Source organism: Bidens hawaiensis, unplaced genomic scaffold (assembly GCF_021521415.1).
Source record: "Bidens hawaiensis isolate Kalapana, Puna unplaced genomic scaffold, B.hawaiensis_p1.1 tig00025413_1, whole genome shotgun sequence".
Taxonomy (NCBI): domain Eukaryota; kingdom Viridiplantae; phylum Streptophyta; class Magnoliopsida; order Asterales; family Asteraceae; genus Bidens; species Bidens hawaiensis.
Window position 1 is genome coordinate 11,753 of NW_027494064.1, and position 25,417 is coordinate 37,169.

The 25,417-nt window shown below is 34.3% G+C and overlaps 4 protein-coding genes and 1 pseudogene across 4 annotated transcripts; 2 read left to right on the forward strand and 3 right to left on the reverse strand.

Moving 5' to 3' along the window:
* Nucleotides 1-5,160: 5,160 nt before the first annotated feature.
* On the forward strand, nucleotides 5,161-5,868 carry LOC143571576 (germin-like protein subfamily 3 member 4). The gene has a single exon (XM_077056965.1). The coding sequence runs from the start codon at nucleotides 5,176-5,178 to the stop codon at nucleotides 5,866-5,868; it is 693 nt and encodes a 230-aa protein (XP_076913080.1). The 5' UTR covers nucleotides 5,161-5,175.
* A 1,741-nt stretch (nucleotides 5,869-7,609) lies between these two features.
* Nucleotides 7,610-12,651, reverse strand: LOC143571564 (homogentisate phytyltransferase 1, chloroplastic-like). Its single transcript, XM_077056956.1, has 12 exons — nucleotides 12,549-12,651; nucleotides 11,263-11,516; nucleotides 11,088-11,171; nucleotides 10,927-11,001; nucleotides 10,745-10,828; nucleotides 10,571-10,660; nucleotides 9,990-10,091; nucleotides 8,634-8,729; nucleotides 8,465-8,536; nucleotides 8,279-8,374; nucleotides 7,884-7,988; nucleotides 7,610-7,772 (listed from the first exon to the last, which is right to left on the reverse strand). Exons 1-12 carry the CDS (start codon nucleotides 12,643-12,645, stop codon nucleotides 7,731-7,733), a joined length of 1,197 nt encoding a protein of 398 aa, XP_076913071.1. The 5' UTR covers nucleotides 12,646-12,651; the 3' UTR covers nucleotides 7,610-7,730.
* Nucleotides 12,652-17,177: 4,526 nt separating this feature from the next.
* On the forward strand, nucleotides 17,178-19,289 carry LOC143571565 (uncharacterized). Its single transcript, XM_077056957.1, has 4 exons — nucleotides 17,178-17,477; nucleotides 18,079-18,176; nucleotides 18,917-18,988; nucleotides 19,072-19,289. The coding sequence occupies exons 1-3, from the start codon at nucleotides 17,258-17,260 to the stop codon at nucleotides 18,968-18,970; spliced, it is 372 nt and encodes a 123-aa protein (XP_076913072.1). The 5' UTR covers nucleotides 17,178-17,257; the 3' UTR covers nucleotides 18,971-18,988; nucleotides 19,072-19,289.
* A 953-nt stretch (nucleotides 19,290-20,242) lies between these two features.
* LOC143571566 (ribulose bisphosphate carboxylase small subunit, chloroplastic-like) lies at nucleotides 20,243-21,577 on the reverse strand. The gene is made up of 3 exons (XM_077056958.1): nucleotides 21,409-21,577; nucleotides 21,207-21,338; nucleotides 20,243-20,506 (listed from the first exon to the last, which is right to left on the reverse strand). Exons 1-3 carry the CDS (start codon nucleotides 21,553-21,555, stop codon nucleotides 20,276-20,278), a joined length of 510 nt encoding a protein of 169 aa, XP_076913073.1. The 5' UTR covers nucleotides 21,556-21,577; the 3' UTR covers nucleotides 20,243-20,275.
* A 308-nt stretch (nucleotides 21,578-21,885) lies between these two features.
* On the reverse strand, nucleotides 21,886-23,426 carry LOC143571567 (pentatricopeptide repeat-containing protein At5g06540 pseudogene; annotated as a pseudogene).
* Between the last annotated feature and the right edge of the window lie 1,991 nt (nucleotides 23,427-25,417).

Here is a 25,417-nt window from a genome sequence, read left to right on the forward strand (position 1 = left end):
CTACCTCTGAATTGCAGCTCTTGAAAATGTCACCGCCAGAAAACAATCCACACGCCACCACCACCGTCGCCATAATCGTCGGTGCGTGAGGACGCGTCAGACCTCTCAGCTAACAGATTCTTGTTTCTGATTAACATTTGAATTCAGATTTCTGGTCAAAAATATGTGTAAAACTAAAGATGACTCTGAAAAGATCACTAGTTCTGTTGTTGTTCCCAATCTTGCAGATGTGTCATCTCTATCTGTGTAGCATCGGGAAAGCCTCTCATCTCACCTCTGATCCTCCAACAGATGAAACTCAAGACCAATGGTTGCAAAATGACGCTCGGTTGTTCCTGCAAATCAGGAACTCTATTGATGTGTCTGTTCTGTCACTCATCAATCATTGTGAATATGTCAAAGAAGTGATGGAGTAGTTGGAATTTCTATATTCTGGATATGTCTAGAATATACAATGTTTGCAAGTCCTTCCATAGGGGGGAGCAACTTGATCAATCCCTAACGGCGTATGTGATGGGATTCAAGAAAACATATGAGGAACTAAACACACTTTTACCCCTCAGCACTGATGTACGTGTAATGCAAGCCCAACGAGAACAAATAGCGGTGATGAGTTTTCTGACCGGAATTTGATGCTATTCGATCTCAGCTTCTAAATGAATCAACAATTCCATCTCTCCAAGAGACATTTGCTCAAATGCTATGTCATGAAAGCATTCCACCTCCAAATCCATCAGCTCATAACAGTACACTGGTCAGCCGAGGAGGATTTCGTGGGAGCTCAAGAGGTGGTTATCACAGTAGTCCACGAGGCAGCTATCAAAGTAACTCACGTGGTGGTTACAACAATTATAACCCTGGTCAAAGAGATTATACTCCCGCAAACAGCAATGGAAATGTTGAATGCGAGTACTGTCATGAGTTTGGGCATACCAAGTACAATTGTAAGCAAACAATAATGAAGGCAACTCAGAAGATGAGCAAGTTGTCTATCAGCCCAACATGACTCCGCCCAACACAAATCCAACTGCCACATTTGCTGAGGCATGTAAATCTACTACTACTTTCAAATGGGTCATTGATTCTGGAGCTTTTGAACACATGACTGGTAATCACAAACTCCTTTCAAATTTTCATAATCATTCACAATCATCTCACGTCACCATTGCTGATGGAACAACTCCAAAAGTTCTCGGTTTCAGGAAGTGCAAATATTACTCCCTCAATTTATCTGTCATCAGTTTTAAATTTACCCAATTTCCCATTCAATTTACTATCGGTCAGTAAAATCACTCGTGACCTGAATTGTAGTGCTTTATTTTATCCTGATTTTTGTATTTTTCAGGATCTGTCGACAAAACGGATAATTGGTAAAGGAAGGGAATCAGATGGCCTGTATATACTTGAAACACAGACACCCTGCTCTCTAGCTTGTCCAAGCTCATCACCATTACAAGCACACTGTCGGTTAGGTCATCCCTCTATCCAAAGTCTGAAGACATTATGTCCCCAGTTTTCTAGTTTGTCATCTTTGCAATGTGAGTCATGTCAGTTTTCTAAACACCAACGTGAACCTCTAAGTCCTCGAGTCAATAAGCGGGCTACATCCCCTTTCGAGTTAGTCCATTCTGATGTTTGGGGTCCTTGTCCTATTACTTCTAAACTAGGTTTCAAGTATTTTGTAACGTTTGTTGATGACTATTCTCGTGTAACCTGGATATATGTTATGAAATATCGCTCTGAAGTATTTTCCCATTTTTGCAACTTACATGCTGAAGTTAAAACATAGTTTAATGCATTAATTCGTACATTACGAAGCGACAATGCTAAAGAATATCTATCGGAACCATTTCAATCTTATTTCTTGCGAAATGGGATACTTCATGAAACCTCATGTGTTGATACACCTGCCCAAAACGGAGTGGCTGAACGTAAAAACAGACACCTCCTTGAAGTAACTAGAGCTCTATTATTTCAAATGAATGTTCCAAAATCATTTTGGGCAAATGCGGTCTCCACGGCATGCTTTCTTATAAGTCGCATGCCATCAGTCGTTCTCAATGAGGATATTCCATACTCTGTCCTGTTTCCTACAAAACCTTTGTATCCCGTTCCTCCTAAGATATTCGGAAGCACTTGTTATGTTCGGGATACCCGTCCACATCTCACCAAATTAGATCCAAAATCCCTTAAATGTGTCTTTGTTGGCTATAGTCGTTTACAAAAAGGTTACAAATGCTTTTCTCCTGCTCTTCAGCGATACCTAGTATCTCGGGATGTAACGTTTCATGAAAATGTTCCTTTCTTTACCATACCACATAGTCATCCATCCAAGGAAGATGCTATTCTCATTGATGACAATTTTCTATCCTATCCTCAAACTGTGTTGCCACCATCTCAACCAATTAACAGTCCTGCTCAACCAGAGTCTTCTCACTCCCGAACATCCGAGTCTGCCCAATCTGAATCTGCTCAGTCTCAAACACCTGAGTTTGTCCAACCAAAATCTGTTCAGCCCCAAACATTCGAGTCTGTCCATTCCCAAAGTGTCGAGCAGCCAGCTGTCTTACAACAGCCTTCCAAACCCAACCAATCTGTTATTCAAGAATATCAAAGGCGAAACAAATCAATATCTGATTCTGTTCCCAAACCAACTGATTCGCCGACAGATTCACCAAATGAATCTTCTAAAAGCGAACCTAATACCGATCTTCCAATTCCCTTCGAAAAGGTAAGCGTGCATGTACGTACCCCATTGCTTCATTTGTCTTATATGACAAATTATCTCAAGCCTCCCAGGCATTTGTGGCAATAGTCGATTCCATTTCGACTCCCAAAACTGTAAGTGAAGCACTTGATCACCCTGGTTGGCGTAAAGCTATGATTGAAGAAATGGAAGCCCTTGAAGGGAATGATACCTGGTCCCTTGTAAATTTACCAGTCAACAAAAGGGCAATTGGCTGCAAATGGGTATATAATGTTAAAGCTAATCCCGATGGTTCTCTCGCACGATTAAAAGCTCGGTCGGTAGCAAAAGGCTATGCCCAAACATATGGTTTGGATTATTCAGAAACTTTTTTCTCCTGTAGCCAAGCTATCATCTGTCCGTTTGTTCATCTCTTTAGCTGCAACATATGACTGGAGATTATATCAGCTTGACGTTAAAAATGCATTCTTACACGGAGATTTAAAGGAAGAAGTCTATATTGAGCAACCACCTGGGTTTGTTGCTCAAGGGGAGTCAGGCAAAGTGTGTAGATTAAAGAAATCTCTGTATGGACTAAAACAATCTCCGCGTGCATGGTTTGGAAAGTTCAGTACCGTGGTTACTGAATTTGGGTTAAAGAGAAGTTCATATGACCACTCAATGTTCTTTAAATCTTCAAAATCAGGGTGTATTCTTCTAGTGGTATACGTAGATGATATAGTAATCACTGGGAATGATGAAATCGGTATAAAGAAATTGAAAGGATTCCTTGGAACACGGTTTCAAAAAAAAGATCTAGGAACACTAAAATACTTTCTAGGGATCGAATTCTCTCGTTGCAGTAAGGGAATATGTTTAAATCAGCGAAAATATTGCTTAGATGTATTAAAAGAATCTGGAATGATTGAAGCAAAGACTTGTGATGCGCCAATGATACCAAATGCAAAGTTGAAAGCAGATGAAGGCGATCTTCTGGCAAATCCCGAGAAGTATAGAAGAATCATTGGCAAGTTGAACTATCTTACTATTACTAGGCCAAATATTGCTTTTCCTGTAAGTGTGGTTAGCCAGTTCATGTCATTCCCTAGAACCTCACATTGGGAAGTTGTGTGTCACATTCTTAGATATCTGAAGGGCGCTCCAGGTCATGGAATCTTATATCAAAACAATGGTCATCATAATAGAAGGATTTTTACTGATTCTGATTATAATGGTGACCCAACAAGCAGGCGCTCTACCACCGGCTATTGTGTTCTTGTGGGAGGCAATCTAGTGTCGTGGAAAAGCAAGAAACAAAGTGTTGTATCTCATTCAAGTGCAGAATCAGAATATAGAGCTATGGCGCAGACTACTTGTGAACTAGTCTGGGTTCGGAATCTTCTCAGCGAAATTGGGTTTAAGCAAGCACAACCAATGAACCTATGGTGCGATAATCAAGTAGCAATTCATATCGCAAACAATCCAGTGTTCCATGAAAGAACCAAGCATACAGAAAGTGATTGTCACTTTACTCGAGAAAAACTTGAATATGGAACAATTAAAACCCCCCACGTACGGAGTGGAGATCAGCTAGCAGACGTATTCACCAAAGCCTTACCCGGAAGCAAAATCAACTATATTTGTAACAAGCTGGGATTGATTAACATATATGCCTCAGCTTGAGGGGGAGTGTTGGAGAATATAATATAGAAAGAATTGACTAATTTGGATATAGAGTGTAGTAGCAAGTTATCTCTGCAAGTTTTGATAATAGAGTATAGCAGCAAGTTATCTCTGCAAGTGCCCCCAATAATGTTGCAACTTGTATAGTATTATATTAGTTTTCATCTAGTATAAATATGTAATCTATGCTATAGTTCAGGGTGTGAAATATAAGTGTATTTCTTCCAATTCTCTGTTCTAATATCTGTTTATAATATGCTAACTGATATCCATTAACAGGGTAAAAGTGACAGCCCTAGTCATGAATTAATATGCACATCTTTTTCTGTACTCGAACCTAATAATATGATGGTTGCTAATATTCGCCATCATCTATTGGATACATAGCGTTTCTACATGTCTGATTATTTAAGTTCAAAATTACTTGACATTATAAAGCAACTTTTAAGGCCAAAATCAAGAGAGCTGCAATAATAAGATGTACCCTTCAAAATGCAGGCAAGTATCACAGCTAATACGAAACAAAATACTTTATTACATGGCCCCTAGTACCTTTTATTACAACTGTTTATTTGACCCTGTAAAAGTATAATACTTTATTATTACATGGCCCATTTAGTTGCCAAAATTGTGATATCATATCCTTCATGATAGCAATACATATATTCTTAAAACTTAATCAAACATCATGACCATAAGTAAAGCTAACTCCAACTCTAGAGTCTTTCTTCACTTGGATGCAACCTTAACATTTATAAACCGCTCGAATCGAATCGAACCAAATCCAGTCAACCGAAAGTAAAAAAATGTCTACCTCAAATCTTCTCATTGCCTTGTTAATATGCAGCCTCTATAGTGTGCCTGCATATTGTGATAACCTCCAGGACATCTGTCCAACCTACATATCCCCTGATGATCAAACCGTGTTCGTCAACGGTTTCCCATGCAAAAACCCTTCAAATGTCACAACATCTGATTTTAAGAACATGATGATAAGTAAACGGGGTACGACAGACGAGTTCCTACGCTCATCTGTCACCCTAGTCACGGCTGCTGAGTTCCCCGGTCTTAACACGATGGGCCTAGCCACGGGTAGGACCGACTTGGAAGTTGATGGGCTCGTGACGCCTCACACTCACCCTAGAGCTACTGAAATGATCTTTGTGGCTAAAGGAGTTGTGATAGCCGGATTTATCGACACAAAAAGCCAATTGTTTCAAAGTGTTTTGAGGGCGGGTGATGTGTTTGTTTTCCCTAAAGGACTGTTGCATTACTTCTTGAATTCTGGATTTGACGAGGCGCTTATTTACTCGGTGTTTAATGCACAAAACCCTGGTGTGGTCGATGTGTCGAATGGTGTGTTTGGGGACAATAACTCGGAGATGTTTAAAATGGCGTTGGCTAAATTGGTGTCGCTTAATAGGGTGGAAGACGTGCGTGCTGGTGCTCGTGCTCGTGCTGGTGATGATGATGATATGAACTCGCGTGACGAGCTTTAGCCGTCTTGCTTATTCTGAAAGTTGGAGTGTTGATTTGAATTAGTTTGTGATGTAAGATTAGAATGATCGAAGACATTATAATGATGGCTTTTGATTTCTGGTTTTGTTGTTTTTGGTGTTTTGTGTGTGGATATGAAAGGATTGATCATTGTCTTTAATCTGATATATTATTGGGCACATTTATACTTGTACAAATGAATACTTAACTGTGTTCATTGTCTTTAATCTGATATGTGATTTGTGGTAATGAATGAACATTTCTAAATAACATTTTTGTTGTCTATATTAGTTGAATCTTCCGGGCAGAACCCAGCTTGGTTTCACAAGCGACACATATGCGGTTGCTATTGAGTTTCGGTGATTATCAGTCAAAATTATTAATTAAAAACTCGATTCAATAAATATGACAAATAAATAGTTAATCCAAGCTACCTATTCTAATCACTACTAGAAAAGTAGAAAATTGCCCTTTAATGACGCGCAATGCGTGTCATTAAAGGGGGTGGATGGCACGTAAAGGCGCGCCAAGGATGGTCATGTCAATAAAAGAAGATGATGTGCATTTGCGTATCATCTGTTTATGACACGCATTTATGACAAATGTTTTTTACCTGCATTTTTGACATGCATTTGCGTGTCACGGTTTTAGGTATTATAAAAAATATATTTTTTATAGAATTACTAGTGTATTGAATTGTGAAGCTTGGGTTTTTACGTGGCAATCGTACATACATTATTATAATACACTAGCTTTTATCATTCATATTACGGGGTTGTTTTACATTATTTGTTTTTAATATTTATATATTTTTTTGAATTTTAATTTTATTTATTATAAGGAAGTTAATAATATATACTTAGGATTTGATGATGAAAGTATTTCACAAATAAATGAGATGTTATAATCCAGTTTAAAAGCTATCTGAGTTTGATGAAACTCATGACTCGCTTATCTTTTTTACTATAAAATTGTTTTTAATTATAAATAATATTTAAAAAAATCGGATCTTAATTTTTAGTATATCCCTATTTTATAAGATTTTCATATCAAATATTTTATTAGATTAATTTTTAATTTAATGAGATGTTATAACCCGTTTAAGGGCTATCTGGGTTTAGTGAGACCCATACCCGTGAATTCATGTAAAATGCATGAGAAATCTCCATTTACAAATAAAGCAATCTGGTGGTTTGAAAGAATGTAAGGAAAGAGTTTTTAAAGATTTCGTTTATATATATTTAAAATTATAAATTTGTTAATACTTAATTTCATCATAGTTAGTTTATTCAGTCAATTAATCAATAGATGTTAGTATGTTACAACTTACAATATTATTAATTTTGTTGATTAATACAAATTAATAGAAGTAAACAAGTTTTTAACAAATTCTGAAAACTAACAAAAATTAATGACCGGCTATTTTATTTACATAAAAAACTAAAATTATAACAATTAAAATTATACTTTTAATTATAATTTTAAAAACAACATTTTTAGGGAAAAGATAACTTTATAATTCTTTTTAAGACATCTACAAGAAATAATATGGTCATGCCAATAGATGTTACACAAGCATAAACAGTGGCAAGACAAATGACAAATGTTTCTCTGAAGGTAATAAATTGTAGTTTTCAGCTAACAGTAGATAAAAAAACATAACAGAATCGAAACACATAGCGCGAATAACATCTATTGTAACATCAAATCTACTAAATATAAAATAATATCAACTGTTAACAAGTCTCAACTATCTAACCCTGAATCCCTAACCTAACTATTCAAACACTTGATGCCAAAACTAGAACAACAAATGAGCACAGACAAGTAGGCCCCCGCGCGACATCAAATTTTTTTTTTCAAATCACCTCACAAGCGGTATCAGCAAGTACTCAGCATAAAACAACTGCAAAAATAACAACAATAACAACAACAACAACAACAACAATAATAATAATAAGTTGTACAAATACTATAATGTTCTTTGTTGCATACTTTAATTTTTTCAAAATGGTACCTGCCATATGAACATGTAAAATGAGGTTATAGCCGATTTGCTCTCAAGATCCGTTGATTTAGCACGACCCCAAAGTATCAGACCGAGAATCGCATGACCGAATACCTAAGTCATTAAAACATAATGCCTTGTTATCAAATTAAAATAGAATTACCACTATTGAATTTTAAAATAGAATACCACTATTGAATTTTAAGTCAAACCGATGACTCTTGACTGATTCAAAACTTCAAAACCGCAATGGGTTCGAGAAAATTTTGGATAATTTGCAGTAAACCAAAACAAGTACTGCATTTAGAACAAAAGTACGGCTAAAATTTGTAACGACTCTATATCAGTTTCAAATTCAAAGACATACAAGTTTGACCTCATAAAGTCAAAAAATCTAGCAATACCGTTATGTATCTGCTCCAAAGGATGGTAGATGATGCTCCAACTAAAATAGCAACAGCATAAGCCACTTCAAGCAATAAAATACAAATCCAAAACACCTGCAATAAAAAGTCAACATATTGACTTTACATAATTAGCTGCAGTTTTCGGTTTTCTTAAAACTTATATTAAAAAAGTGTATGACTAACCCGCTTTTGACCCAAACGGACCGTAAACGACTGAATCCCAAATATCTTGTCTCCAACAATGTCGGGTATGTCCTGTCATTAACAGATGATTTATAATTATCATGATTACTTAGTGAAACCATCTGTTAATTATGAGTCATTGGTTGTTTAATGAAAAAAAGAGTTTTACCTTAAACAATGCTATTACAACAGAGAAGAAACTCATAAATCCGGTCGCAAATATCACAGGTTTTGGAAACACGGCGAGTCTTCCGTACACGAAAATCTACAAATTTAATAGGTTAGTTAACAACATCTAAGGGTGTAAACAAACTAAGACACTCACGAGCTACTCAATATCGGCTTGCTAAAAGCTTGAACTGAGCCGATATTAAACGAGCTCGAGTCTAGAAGTTAGCTTGTAAATAAGCGAGCCCGCGCTTCACTTATCGAGCTCGAGCTAGATCGCGAGCCTTAACAAGCCTTTTATTTATAGAATTCATATTTAATATATTAAAAATAGATTTATATAATAGTAATTATTAGGTATAAAAGTGTGACAAAAATAGATAATATATAATATAGGACAAATACCATAAAAAAAAACAACACACTTTTTGTTTATGCTCATAAAAGCCCCTCAAGAATTTTTTGCACATAAAAAACCAGCACACTTTTATGTTTTTGCACGTAAAAGTCCCTTAACAATATTTGCACATAAAAAAAAACCTTATAGTTTCTTATTTTAATCATAAAAGTCCATTAACATGTTAAAGTATATATTTTAGGGGTGATCTAGGCAGTGTTCCGCCATCTCGCTTTTCTCATATATCTCGGCATTTGATTATAAAATGCCCATTTTTTTTGTTTAATCTCCATATGGTGGTGGTGGAGATGAATATGTGTGATTATAACATGTTAAATTATATATGTTAATGGACTTTTATGATTTAAATAAGAAACTATAAGGTTTTTTATATGTGCAAAATATCGTTAAGGAACTTTTACGAGCAAAAACAAAAAGTATGTTCGTTTTTTATGTGCAAACAATTGTTGAGGGACTTTTATGAGCATAAACAAAAAGTGTGTTGGTTTTTTATGGTATATATACAAAAATTATAAGTAAAAGATACATAAAAAACAATTATAAATGCATGAAAAATCCAAATAAATAATAAACGAGCCGAGCTCGAGCTTGAAAAACTACGCACGAGCCGAGCTTAAGATTTACAAAAGGAGCTCGAAACGAACCAAGCTCGAGATCTAGTAAGTCCAAGTCGAGCTAGGGTTCGGCTAGGTTCATTTACACCCCTAATGACATTTAGAGGAGAAAAACTTGACATATTTTACTTATAGACTTGTCAATTTGGATTTTTGTATCTCAAACGGGTCAAAACAAAAAATAGCTAAATATGTCCAATGGGCTGACGAGTCAAACAGGTTGAAAGTTGTCCAAAGTGTATAAGCAGGTACATAGATTATTATTATTATTATTATTATTATTATTATTATTATTATTATAAGTAGACGGAGAAAGAAAAAATACCTGAATGTGCAGGTAAAATGCAATTTGAACTATTACAGCTCTTACAGCTAAAATGCACATTGCTGCCACAAGAGCAAACCGCTTCCATCTCAGCATCGGTACCTAACATTTATACGTGTCTTAGAAAGCAACGATGACAAACTAATAATGAAATGTATGAAGATACAATTTTGTTTTTAGATTTAAAGAGAGTAAGGATAATTTAAAAATTAAATAAATGTATTAATATTTATTTTATGTATCGATATTAAATTCCTAAGTACGCACAGTCACATTAATGTTTTCATGAAATTGAAACAAAAGAAAAAAAAAACAAGTGGTTAATTTAAATATCAGTTAACAGTGACATCCTTTATTCCAAAAAAAGTCAATTTGATTTGAAAGTGCATGCAATTATGCAAATTAATTTTGATTTGATATAACCATGGGCGCCATGTGGTCCATATTTTATTCTATATAAATAACACAATGTATCTTTTGAACTACCCAATTTTTAGAGGCAAAATAATGATAATTTCATATCTAAATATGATTAATTTGACCACAAAAGTCAAACAATATGTGCTTAAACAGAAACTCACATTGATTGAATATGCAGTCCCAAGAATAAAACTTATGAAAAGTGCCCAAAATAAAGGCCATGAACCAACCATCCATCCAAGCCAAAAACTCTGTAATGTAAGTTACTAAGTTTATAATATCGCGTATTTAATAGTAAACATTTTGAATAATGTATAAAACAAAATTCATTTTACCATGATTGCGAATGAGGACACGATTATGACACCAGTTTTAACAGAATATTCTCCGGATGCCAATGGAAGATACGGCTTGTTAACCTGAGAATTATGAAAAACAAATATATTAAATTAATAATAATGAGAATGCAATTTGCATCATTCAATCTTGAAGACAAATATTAGGTGAAATAGGATACCTTGTCTATTTCTATATCAGATAATTGATTCAAGCCAACAATATATATATTCATAAAGAAGGCAGCAACAATAGCCTGAAAATTTAATGAAGAAAATTAAAAAATAATAATATTAAAAAATTAATTACTCCATTATGAAAGTGTTTAAAAAGTTAAATAACCTCCAAAACACCAATGAGGAATAATGGAGAAAAATCTGAAAGCTTTTGAACCGCAAGGAGTGAAACCGAAACTATGCTCAACGCCTGCTCGAAAGACGAAATATAACTCACCGTAACATTACAAAGGGCAAAATGGTAATTTTACATTGAAACATCTGCAAAGTAAGAGTCTTACAGTTCCTATAACTGTGTGAGGTCTTGAAAACCTATAAAAAGCATTTAAAGCACTTGATAATGATTGTTGAGGACTTGTAGGATCAGGACTAACGGGCTGTTGATCAGAAATCGCACTCGCAACGCGTTTTGTGTTTAATTTGTGAGAAAGTTGAAAACTTTCATTTAATCCGCCAAAATTGCATCTCAGAGAACTCGATTGAGATTGGATGATTCGTTTTTGCTTTGATGCTCTTAATGATACTCGATAACAACCTAAAAAGTAGAAAATTTCAAGAACAAGTTATGCTTCTAAAAAACTGAAATTTGATACAAACATTAGCATTTAAAATTGTGTTATATAGATTCTTGTGAATTAACAGCCTTTTGTATTAAAGGTAAAATTAGGGGTGCAAACAGCCGAGCTGCTCGCGAGCTACTCGCCGGATCAATAAAAAACTCCAAACGAGCCAGCTCCTTGTATGGGAAGATCCTTTAGGCTCTTCGAGCCTTAACAACCCTAATGTATTTATAAGTTTTAACTCCTTCCCGAGGCTTTGGCTCATTCAAGGTACTGCACACGAGCTCGAGCCGAGCTTAGGCTTGTCAAGATATTAACAAGAATATCTAAAGATAATTAAAACATATATAAAGTAATTTCGTAAGTGAAAATGATCGACTCGACCCCTAATAAGATAACAGGTAATGATTTTATACACTTTTAACATTCTTCTAAATAAAATTGATACATATGGGTCCCTAATATATATTGTTACCAATTATAGACTGGGAATTCATACAAAGTTACCAACTTTTAAATCATGTGACATGTGACACATCAAAAGTACAAATTCCCATGTGAATAACAAACAAATAGTATCATGAATTACTCAGTAAGACAAATTCCTTAAGAAACATCAAACATTCATGAATTTTTCAAGCCTTAATTTCTAGAAAAATTGTTCCCGAATACTCATTACAAAATGCTCATCTCTGTACCGAATTTCAAGAAAAGTGGGTACCGAATACAGTAGACGGAATATTAATCAAATCTCTACAAAACCCACAAATCAAATTCACTAAGCTGAATTTACGAAAAAAATAGATACCAAATGCCGTACCGAATCTGTACTGATACTCGTTATAAAATGCTCATCTCTATATGAAAACAGCAATACCGAATTTCAAGAAAAGTGGGTACTGGGTACAGAATATTAATCAAATCTATACAAGACCCACAAATTAAATTGACTAAATTACAAAACCCATGTGAAGAAATGAACAGGTTGATAGTAAAATTAAGAGTACCTGTTGATACGATTGAAGAAGAAGATGAATCTTGTAGGCTCCGAGAAGAAGAAGAAGAAAGGTTGTAAGAAAGAGAGCCAATAATCAAGGAATTCATGATTGGAATAAAACCCAAATGAATCAATGAATCACTGAACTGATTCTCATAAACCCTTGAATCCAACAAAGACTTGAGTTTGCTTCACACTTCACAACTCCAATTGGAGACGTGTTTGTTTGAATAATAATATGTTGGCAGTTTCAAATAGAATCATGACAATATATTAATATCAGTATGGGTCCCACATAGGACTGAGCCCCACCCACTTCAGCAGACCCATTTATTATTATTATTATTATTATTATTATTATTGGAACAACTTTTTGCTTGTGTGCTAGATTATTACACTCTTCAAATCTGGATAGTCGTGTTATCTTATTCTAATCAGGCTATGTTATGTTAACCGGGTTTATGTTGGTTTTAGAGTTTGCCTTGGATGTTTTCTAGGAAACTATATAGTTGGCTGTCACTTGACAATACATGCGTCACCATAAGAGCAGAACTCTCTGGCGTAACAAACGGGAGAACGAAACCCAAATGAGCTCGGGATTCAAACTGACAACCTTTGCATAAGTCATCATCATGATGATGATGAACCTTTGAGCAATGCATTGAAACCCAAATGAGCTCGAATCCTTTATTGTCTTTTATCCATCAAAAATTACACAAGTGGGTTGAAACTTGGATCTTTTATGAATGACTCAAGCCTTTTACTATTATACCAATAAAAGAAATTTTGAAAGGCAATAATAAATATTAAATAGTGTTCACCTTTTCTTTTTCACAAAAGTGGTGAGATTAGTTTATATGAAAAAGTAAAGTTAACATGAAAACAAAAATAGATTAGTTGTTCTGAGCCATTAACTCGAAATGGTACAAGAAAAACGATTTTTTAATTGTATTTACAGAATTGTTATGTAATTAGTATTAACATCACGCGTTATGACGGGGGATATAAAACCGTTTATTTGATTCAGTTGTTATATGTAGGAGTTGACAACAATAATAATTACAATTTTGATGTGTTAGACCAGATTTATTAACCAAATAATTTTATATAAAATATGTAATTATAATAGACTTTAAAACATTTTGTCACTCTACATGTTTATTAACTCTGATACGGTAAAGGGACAAAACCTATGAGATATGAATTACGCATACATTCCACTCAAAAACATGAACTCACCACCATTGCCTACGGTCCCCATTCCCTCTCCCAGGGCCAGTATCTTTCGTCAACCTTAAGAAAACCGAACAAAAAGTAGACGTAAAAGTGTTGAAATGTGCGTGGTCGTTACGACGTGTTAGCACGTAAAAGTTAAACCAAAACATAAAACATAGAAAAGAATAACTACATCGGCTTAGGATCCATGCATTGAAACAGGACTGTTAAACGGATAAAAAACTATACGTAAAAGCGTTGAATCACACACACACTTGCGTTGAATCACATTAACTCACAAGATTTAAACTGAAAATTTGTAAAAAATGAAAAGTATAAGAGACCAAAATTAAAAGTCGAAAATTATTGTGGTTAAAACTAAAAAATGCCTTGATAAATTTGTAAAGATAAAAAAACATACGGATTAAAAGTAAAAAAATGAAAGAGTATATACTAAAAAATGGAAAATTTAGAAGTGTTAAAAAATTAGCCAACCTTTATAAGTAGTCTATTATAAGAATATGTGTAGTTGTTTAATTAAAAAATGAAAAACGTTTCATCATATCAACTCATTGTCACGTAAGCATGATAGTTCTCACTAACTTTTTCATTGAAAACATGTAATAGTTTAACTAACAACACAATTGTTATTTAGTCTTTTTTAAATAAAAATATGAATTAATGATTCCAATTGGTTGATAAGTTGACGGACCCCGCTCAAAAAACACTCAAGGTCATTACTGTTTTAGCATTCATATGGGCTTTTTTTCTTTGGCACTCATGCATAATGGGTTCGCTGAAGATTAAGGTCGTAGAAAGTGTGAGGTGTTTGAGGCGTCACCCAATTACACTTGGTCATTGATAAAATATCAAGAACTCTATTACCGTATTTGTGATTTTTTTAAAATAAATATTAAATATGCACGTCTTCCCTTCACCCCACTCTAGTATACCTACTCTAAACAGATTTTTTTTATTGTACAACAAATTTATTTTCATAAAAATCATCATAATATTACACTTGCAAGGATTTAAACACACCACCTCTATTTTAAAAGGGTGGAGATCATACCACTAGACCATTATCATTGGTCTAAACAGATATCAATAACAATATCACACATATTTGAAAAAGATTGGAAAAAAAATATTAAATGTTATTTCTTCCATTTCTTTTATATAGTTGATTACACAACCGTGACCGGAATGATTTGGACCAGTTTTTCTTTTTCTTTTTATTTTCAATTTTGAGGTGTGAACACAAGTATTCCTTTTATAGGTGATGTGAAATTGTGAACTTGATGACTAGACATGTAGGATCAAGTTAGACACAAGAATTTAGGATGTGGGATCGACTTAGACAAGGAAATTTAAGATGTGGTTGAAGAAACGTGGAATCGAGGTAGACCAGGAAATTTAGGATGTGGGATCGAGTTAGACAATGAAATTTAGAAGGAAACTAAAAAGGTCAACAGCTAGTTTGGTACCTAGATCTACAAAGGTCATACTGAGTTTTATTAAATACCAATTGGTTTGGTTATTTACCAACAATATTTTTATATAGACCTAAAGTAGATATATGTTTGAATGTTTGCTAAACACATACTAAAGGAAACCAAATTCAAAAATTTTATTTGATTCGAATTTTTATGTTTTCGAGTCCGATTCACATGCTGAACACCCCTAGCGACGAGTCGATGACACAAAGAAACAATACTTCCGCTCAAGGTTCTTATCCTGATTCTCTCTTTATTTAAGTTTTGGTAGTTTATCTTGATTATTATTAATTTATTATAGTTATAATATTTTCTTCTCTTTATTTAATTGTTGTATTGCTATTTTGTTATGTGATCTGTATTGAATTTGATTTTTGAAGAGTAGATTGTTCAACTTTTAAACCATCAACTACATAACTTTGATGGGTTGGTGCCACCAACTAATCCTTTATCCATCCATTATCATCCACCTACAAAATGCATCTCTAATTTGAGACGATAATATTACTACGAACGAAGCTCAAGTTTTAGGATAAAGCTCGAACAAATCTTAGCTCATTTACATTAGTTAACTATCACCATCAATTACTAAAGGTGTTCATCGAATTAGAATCGGATTATATTTGAACGATTTAAAACCAAATTCAAATAAAATTTGTATACACCGATTTTGAATAAGCTAATTCAAATTCGAGTAAGTTTGTATAAACCGTGCTAGAAGAAACAAAATCAAAATTACAAATAAATGCATAAATAAACCAATAACTAGTTATATAACATCCAAAAAAAATAAACATAACCCAAAAGCTCATATACCATATAACAAAAAGTAAAAAGAATAATGTGAATTCTAGTTATTTGAATTGAATTTGTTTGAAATATTTAAATTCGAAATCAAATTAAAATTAATTTCAATTGAAATATGATTCAAATAACTTGAAATTCTAATTCGTTATTAGAATTTGGTGTGATTTAATTGGAATTTTTAGTTATTACTTATTAGAGTACGATTTGAATACTGAACACACGTGTCGATAATAAGGGAGTGGAATGGAAATCAAACAATTTGAGAAAAATAGTTCTTTTCGAGAACGACAACGATCATTAACCAACTAAGACCGGCAATTGCCGCACATGCTTTCTTGAAAATGAGGCTGTGTATATCTTCAAGTCGCCTTCGACACTGACATGAAGAGCAAATTATGCTTTTGGTCCTTGTTATTTGGCATGCATAACTATTTATGTCAAAAGAAAAACAATTATGTAACATCTCAACGTCAAAGGTTTAAATTTTATAACCATTTCAGTCCATGTTAACATGTTACTAACCTCATCTATTGTAAATGTTAAATAGAAGGACAGTTCAGTCATTCGTCATCTAGAGACTATTTATATAACTTATGAAGAGTATATATTAGTTGAATGGCTATTAATATTAGTTTTTGTTATATTATGTTACATATTTCTTTTTGGAAGGCAAGCTTTATAAAACAAGAAACAACCTGATCAATTACAAAGAAAGAATGTGACTTTGCAATCAATCCGTCCATCCAACCTTACATTTTATATTGCTGTTTGGGTTTCCTTATTTTTATCTTCTTATAACTTATTAACTTTTATAAGTTAAAATAGTGTTTGGGTAATATGACTTATTAAACCTTTTAAAGAAGAAAAAAGAAGTTTTTTATAAGTTAGGATGGTGTAACTTATGACAAACTTGTTATATTAAAATGGTATTTTGAATCATGTGCCAACAAAATTACATATGTTACCCACATGTTTTAATAAGTTACACAAGGTATCTATATAAATAAAAATATTAACAAAAACACACTCCATGTGTTGGTAATAATAATAAATAAGAAAGTGAAAAAAAAACACCAATCAAAAGGTCATTAAACCCTTTCACACACACCCTTTGTTTCTTCAAAACCCTTGTTTCTCACTCTTCAATTCACCTAATTTTGCTTCAAAATCAATCAAATTCACCTTCAATTGAAGATTAATCATGATGAACGAACAGGATGCAACGCCTCCGCCAACGATCGGAAAGATGGGTCCGTACACCGTCTTTATTACCCACCCGTCCGATCCGGCCCATACGTCGGGTTCGATCCAATCTCCGCCGGTTCAATCTGCTCCGGTTCAGCCTCCGCCGGTTCAGTACCGAAAACCCACGTCACCAAAAGCTGGGTTTTTCTGGGAAGCTGTTGCCAAAGTTCAAAATGGTATCTTTTTATTTTTTGTTTTTTTATTTTTACTTTGTTGTTAATATGTTAAATCTTGATTAATTTTACTTCAATTGAATTGTGTAATTGAAATTTGAAGTTTGTTTCAGATTTAATTGATTGTGATTGTTTAATGTTGTGCATTTTTGTAAGAATAGTTATTAGTTTGCAAAAGTGAATCCATGCACACACATTGTGTTTTAGGTGCAAACGAGTCGATAAAAAGCTCAAAAGGAGCCGAGCTTTATTGAACCCGTGCCGAAAATAATGCTCGTTCAGTATTGAGTCTGAGCTTGAGCAGTGTAGGCTCAAGCCTTAGGCTCGTTAGGGTTTTTATAAAATATAAAAAAATAAATGAAACTTTATATAAATTAAGTAATGAACGATAAACAAGCTGATCCCAAGCGGAGTTCGTGCTTGAAAAAACGACTCAAGCTTGAGCTTTAGAAAAAGAGCTAGAAACGAGCCGAGCTCGAGCTCTCGTAAGTCAAATGAGCTGCGCTTGGTTCGGCTCGGCTTGTTTACGCCCCTAGGTTCAAGGATTTTTTTTTTTTGATATTATACATTTGGGTTCATTTATGACTCATTGGTTATATAACAGCACATTCAAGTTTGGATGAGTATGTTGCACATTGGTTTGGGTTGAATCAATCAAAGTATCAGTGGGCTCTTGATGATTACTACGAAAGCAACGGATTGGTAAGCTTTTATATTTTGCTGTTTTCATTTCTTGCACAGAAAGAAATCTGAGTTTGGTTGGACAAATTGAAGTAATCGATCCTTCAAAAACCGATCTTTGTTGTGTTTTGTCTAGGGGTGCAAACGAGACGAGCCGAACCCGAGCTCGACTAGGCTCGAGCTCCGTTTAATTTACACAGAGCTCGAGCTTTATTTTCAAGGCTTGAACTCGGCTTGTGAGTAGATTTTCAAGCTCGAGCTCGGCTCGTTTACTATTTATCAATTATTTTTTATATAATTATAATTATTTTTATATATTTTTTTCTATTACAATTTTATGTATAAAATAATATATATTGTTTAGCTATTTTTATTTATTTTTTCATAACATTATATATATATATTAATTAATAATTATTAAATATATATTTTAAAAAGTTATATAAATGACAGTCTTGTTTAGGCTCGCGATCCGGCTCGAGCTCAATAAGTGAAGCTCAAGCTCGGGCTCGGGCTCGTTTATTAAACGAGCTTACTTTTAAGCTCGGGCTCGGGCTCGTTTATTAAACGAGCTTACTTTTAGGCTCGAGCTCGGGCTCGATTAAGCTCGGCTCGATCGAGCTTTTTAACGAGCCGATCTTGAGTAGCTCGCGAGCAGCTCGGCTCGTTTGCACCCCTAGTTTTGTCTAATCTTTGGTGGCGAATGATTCGTTTTTTTCCTTAACATAGTTCTTGATTACTAATTCTTGCAAAAATATTAGGACAAAGTTGATGCACAAGTGGCACATGCATCCTCCAAAGCTCAAAGGGTGTAGCATATGCTTATTTGAATGGTAAGTGGTTAAAAATTTGTGACTATTGTTTATTTTATTTGGTTATTGTTTCTTAAATTTGAGGTTATATTTGTTTTTTGCAGGATGGAGTTTGGTTGAGAAAGAACACCTTCATAATGTCTTTTTGAGCATGATATGGTTCTTGGGTGGTTATGACTGGATCAATCAACATGATTACTGGAAGCTGATTGTGAACGTTTTGGTATACGAGTAACTAATGCGTATGAAACTATGAATCATGTAATTTGATCCGTTCATGGTCATTATAATCACCCGCTTATAACCAAATAATTTAAGTGAAGTGTGGTGTGTGTTGTTGAGTTTATGCTTCCATTTTCTTCTAAAATGTGTACCTTCTGAGCCAAACTTATGTCATGATCTTTTCGAGGTATAACCAATGTTTTGAAAATCGCTGAACAAATCGGTCATGCTATTTCTCCATCGGCTGGACCGATTGAACCAGACTCAATTACCAGATAATATTATAATTTATAACTAATATATATGTATATATATTTTTGGCAAATTGAAAAACAAATAATCCCAATATTTGTGTATTGGCCGATAATAATTCCAACTTTAAAAATCACTCCCGGCGGTCCTAACTTTCAACTATTTTTGTCTTAATGGAGTTCCGTTAAAAAACACTTTAACATCGTTATGTTTTTTCCCGAGTTTTAAACCGATGTTTTAGGGCTTTTGATCGGAAGAACGATAGGATTCGACTGATGTAAAACTTATCTCGAAAATGTTATCCAAGCGAAGAAACAATGTTTGAATTCAGGTGTTTGAATTTCCAATTAACAAAAATTAACTCATTTGAATCATCGTTTCATGATAAGTTTTACATCAGTCGAATCCTATCGTTCTTCCGATCAAAAGCCCTAAAACATCGGTTTGGAACTCAGAAAAAAACTTAACGGTGCTAAGTGTTTTTTAACGGAGGTCCATTAAGACAAAAATAGTTGAAAGTTAGGACCGCTGGTAGCGATTTTTAAAGTTGGGATTATTATCGGCCAATACACAAAAACACTGATTATTTTTTTCAATTTGCCTTTCATTATATGCAAAAGTCATATAACAAAGACAATCTAGTACAATCAAATATTCCAAACAAAGGCACCACCAAGTAAAATGAGACAAAAGCTATGCATCAATCCCAATTATACAATGTCATCTCAAAGTAAAAAACAACATATCCTCCAAACAACTCAAATTAATTATTGAAAACATCAGAAAGACATTAACTTTAGCAAGAAACAACACAACTTTAAGAGCAAAAATGTTTCATGGATCAGATGGTTTCTGAATAACAAAAGACATGCATTGAGCCTGCCTCACATTATCAAATGCCAAACACCTTATATATGCATTTGGGTATGCCTTTTTGCATTCTTGGATTTCATTTAATACCTGTGATGAATCAGTGCAACCAAACATAGGTAGTTTCCACAATGTCCAATATCTTCCATCATAGTAATTTGGGATTCTGCTGTTCTCTCTGAATACATGTCCCACCTAAACACACATCCAAATAAAAATAACAAGAATCCAAATCCTATGTTAAATCATTTTGGATTAAGTCCGTAAACGAACCGATCAAACACGAACAAGGGCATGTTTCGTTCATTTAACTTCAAACGAACATGAACACCAACACTTAAAACATATATTTGAGTTCATGTTCGTTTGTTTGAAAAATGAACATGCTCGTGTTCGTTCGTTTAAATATAAACAAACATAATTGAACAAAGATAAACGAGCATATATGAACAACCGTAAACAAACATAAATGAACATAAATAAACAAATGAAACATGTGCTCATGTTCGTCCGTTTAATAAAATAAACAAGAATTTTCTGTTCATGTTCGTTCGTTTATTAAATGAACGAACGTAAAACAAATTTCCAGCTGAACAGTTCATGTATAGTTCACTAAACGTTCGGTTCATTTAGAGGCCGAATTTGGATCACCCATTTACTAAAAAACAATATTTGATTATCTTTTTGTTAATGCACAATGTGATAAAAATTTAATCTTGTTTCTTGAAACAGTATATTAATTCAAATCCATTTTAGATTAATCTGGATTACCCACAAACTAAAAACAATATTTTGATCATCTTTTTGTTGATGCAACTTATGAAATGTGATAAAAACCGAATCTTGCTTCGATTTTCAAAATCAAGAAACAAATCCAGGGTACATGTGATCTTACTGAATCAAATTCAAGACACGGGATCCATCCTTTCTTAATCATGTAATCAATCTCCTTTGCAATGGACTCATCTGTGAGAGGTGGAATATATGAAAGAGTCTCAAACTTCTTGTTATTAATCGGATTCCAAACCTAAATACATTGATAATTCAAGACCTTTAAAATAACATCCAAATCAATAAAGTACAAAACTTAAACTTACCTTCATGCAGTGAATCCTAGAGCCATTTGAAACTGTTTTTCTGGTCCAAGGTACTGAATTTGTTGTCTGAAAAAGCTTAGATCCATTTGGGTTCAAACCCGTGTTAATGGATCCGGTAACTGTAGTTGTGAATGCTGCTGAAGACATTCTGATATTATATGTCTTCCAAAAGTTGAATGATAATAAAACTCATAGCAGACATCTGTTTTATAGCATAACCTTCACAAATCTTACAAAAATGGTCATGCAAACGAACAAATTTGACGGCTTTTCAAGTCGATCACTTGATTGGTGACTTATGCTTTACTAAAAAAAGATGAAAACTACAATGTGTATGGAGGGTTTTGTTAGGCATTTGAGTATAGGTTTCATCACCATGTCCTTCACTTTTTGTTTTTGATATCTTTATATCACTTGTACACATGGCGCACCGAGAACGGTTCATGGACCGACCAATAAACGATGTCATAAACCATACTAATTCATCAAAACAATATTAAGTAAACTTAGAACATTATGTATGTCTCTAGTTTGAGGGTGACATAAATCACCGACAAAGAATTTGTTAACAATCCCATCAACTTCAATAAAACTACAACCGGGAGCGATGGCAACTTTTCGTTCGGTCATCATCTTCCTCAACTTAATCACACCTTCCCAACTTCCATTATCTGCATACATATTAGCAAGACCAACATATCTTCCACTCTGTTTAGGCTCTAAATCCATCAAACATTTGCCTGCTGTCACTGCTAGATGCATTTTATTATGTATTAAACACCCATGTAAAAAAGATCCCCAAATAGCTTCATCAGGTTTCATTGGCATCAACTTGATCAATATCTCGGCTTCTCTCAGTTGACCGGATCTAGCCAACAGATCAACTATGCATCCATAATGCTCGATCGTTAACTCCACATTGTAAACTTTACTCATTTTTCCAAGTAAACACCACGGTTTGGTTAACAAAGTTTTGTGATTACACGCAACAAGAACCGCAATAAACGTAATCCCATTTGGCATAGGTCCTCTACGCTCCATTTCCTCAAAAAGATCGATCGCAGCTTCATTTTCACCGTTTGTAGCCAATCCTAACATCATAGCACTCCATGTAGCAACATCTTTATAAACCATATCGTCAAATACATCTTTAGCTTTCTCTATATCCCCACACTTACCATAGAAATCAATCAACGCAGTACCAAATTCGACGTCAATACTAAACGAAACTTCAACTAACCGACGATGCACACTTCTTCCCAAATCAAAAGCACCAACCGCACCACACGCATTCAACACACTCACCAAAAGAGACCGGCTACGTCCCACCAAACCACACTCCATCATCTCGTTAAACAACCGAATCGCCTCATTATAACACTCATTCTTCACAAACCCCGACACCGTTGCACTATACGACACCTCATTTCTCTCAGACATTTCATCAAACACCTTACACGCATCATCCACAAGCCCATTCCCAAAACACCCAGTTATCAAACTAGTACAACACACCACATTCTTAAACAAGCTTTCATCAAACACCCGTTTCGCCATTTCAACCGCTTTATAACCCGAATACATACTAACCAATGAACTAGTCACATAACCATCAACAACAACCCCATGTTTCACAACTTGTGCATGCACTTGAACCAACATATTCAAACAATGACATGTTTTAATCAACACTGGGAACGTACGAGCATTCGGTTTAATGTTTTCGTTACGCATTTGTTTGTAAACCAGTATACCACTTTTTTGTTTTGATGATTTGGAGTAAGCTGATATTAATGAGTTGTAGTCAAATATGGTTGGGGTGGTCACATGGTTTAATATTGTGTGCGCGTAAATGGTGTCGAATGCGGATGCGAAACCCAAGAGTTTGCTCGTAATGTAAGTGAACCGAGCGAGGCCCGTGGCGATGGTTTGCGCGTGGATTTGTTTGAGTTGATCGAAAGACGAGCATTTTTCGAGTATACGAAGATATTGCGGATTTGAGATGGTCTTGTTCATTGGGAAACGAAGCGAAATAAAAATTTGGGACCTTTTTCTGAATGTATATTCTTTTAACTTACGATTCTAACACGCGGAAATAATAATATTATATTATAAGACTCAAGTATTTATATATACAACTTAATGAATAAGAAAAATAATAAATAGAAAAAAAAATATTTTAATATTTCCTGTACTAACCTTTTTGTTCTCGTTGGTAGCAAGATTTATGCTCTTGTGCTAACATAACGATTGTTAAGTGGCAGTCTGGGTATGATTTTTCAGAGGATTGCCCAAGTCAAATTCTGAAGCCAGCGTGGACCCGGATAAGACAACATGGTCTTACCAGAATGGGGCAGCAGGCTCTCCAATTTAAGGAGTGTCGGTGGCCTAAATACAAAGAAAGTCGCCGTTAAAAAAAACAAACAAACAAACATTTGTTTGTTACTCTAATCAGGGGTGTGCAAAGTCGGTTTTGTTATGGAAGATTGCTTAACGAAAACCATTACCGAAATGGGTCGGTTTCAGTTAAATTATGTTAATTAACTGTAAATAGAACAAGACACACAAACAGAAACAGAAAGCTGGAATAATGAATACCTATTTCAATGGTTTTGATTAATCAAGTCTCTGAACCAAGAACTATTGTCAATTTTGCCCTTCAAATTGGGAATAATGACGGCCGGTCAAATATGTAAAATAAAGAAATTTGGATTACCCAGCCCAAGAAACATAAAGCAAGCCCAAAGTATAATTTTTCTTCTTGGAAAATGGGGCCAACAGGCTGACGCAAGCTAGGCTCAACGAGGCTCGTTTTGATTTACGAGAGCTGGAGCCTGGAGCTCGAGCTCTGTTCGTCTTAAGCTCTTTTGCTAAAGCCAAAACTCGGCTCATGAGTCATTCTAAGAAGCTTGGTATCAGACTGCACTCGTTTGTTATTTTTAATCAATTTATTTATGTGTTTAATTATTTTTTATGTATCTTGAGAAAAATTAACTCAAATGAGACTAAGCTCGGCTAGGAGTTAGTGTACTACCTTAAACGAGTCAAAGCTCGGCTGTACTTGACCGTCTCCGAGAGCCCCATACTCAATTGACTCAAATAAAACATAAATGAAAGTTTTTGTCTATAAAATGAAGAACACTAATTGTGGGAATTGAACTCATAACCTTTATTTTCATAGTCTAGAATACTTTTCATTCAAACAAAAAGTCATTTTGTAAGCTTTCGTGTTAAAACAAAATTATATATAAAATATAAATTTTATTTTATTAACAATTACGGGCCTATCGGAAGAGTGGGCTTAGAACGGACCCCCTCCCTGGGCCGGGCCTGCAGTTGTACATTGTGGAATTAGTAGATGAAAGTTCAAGAGAGTCAAAACTTAAAAATACACGAGGCTTGACGAGCCTAAACGAGCTTTCCATACAAGGCTCGAGCTCGAAAATACTCCAATCATTTTGAATTTTTAATTGATTTGATCTCGAGAGGTTTTCTGTTTGCACCCATGGGCCCCTATCAATGTGAGCCCTAAGGCATTTGCTTGCCCTTGTTGTTCATTAATATAAACAAGAAATGGTGATCGGTGTTTTGATACAAACAATGGCTAAGGGCGACATGGGTCAATTGTCAGCCACACATGTTAAGAAGCCTCCGTTAATAATGGTATCGTAAAACACACACATATATGTGACCACATAAATTGATTTAGATTTATATTTAGGGAAGAAAGAAAACCTCAACAGATGAAAATACCCGAAAGTCGAAATATATGATAATTAATAAAAAAAATTCGCAGGTCAAGACACATGTATGATAATTAGGTGATAATGATATTGGTGGAGTTTACTTAATCATATGTCAATTTTTTTTCCTTCTTTCCTAATAGATTTATTATGTAAAAATGAACTCTTATCTTATTTATTTGTTGATTTTCAAGATTTACAAATAATAATATAAATGTTACATTTACATGGTTTTTATTACTATTATTTATGTTTTAAAAAAAATG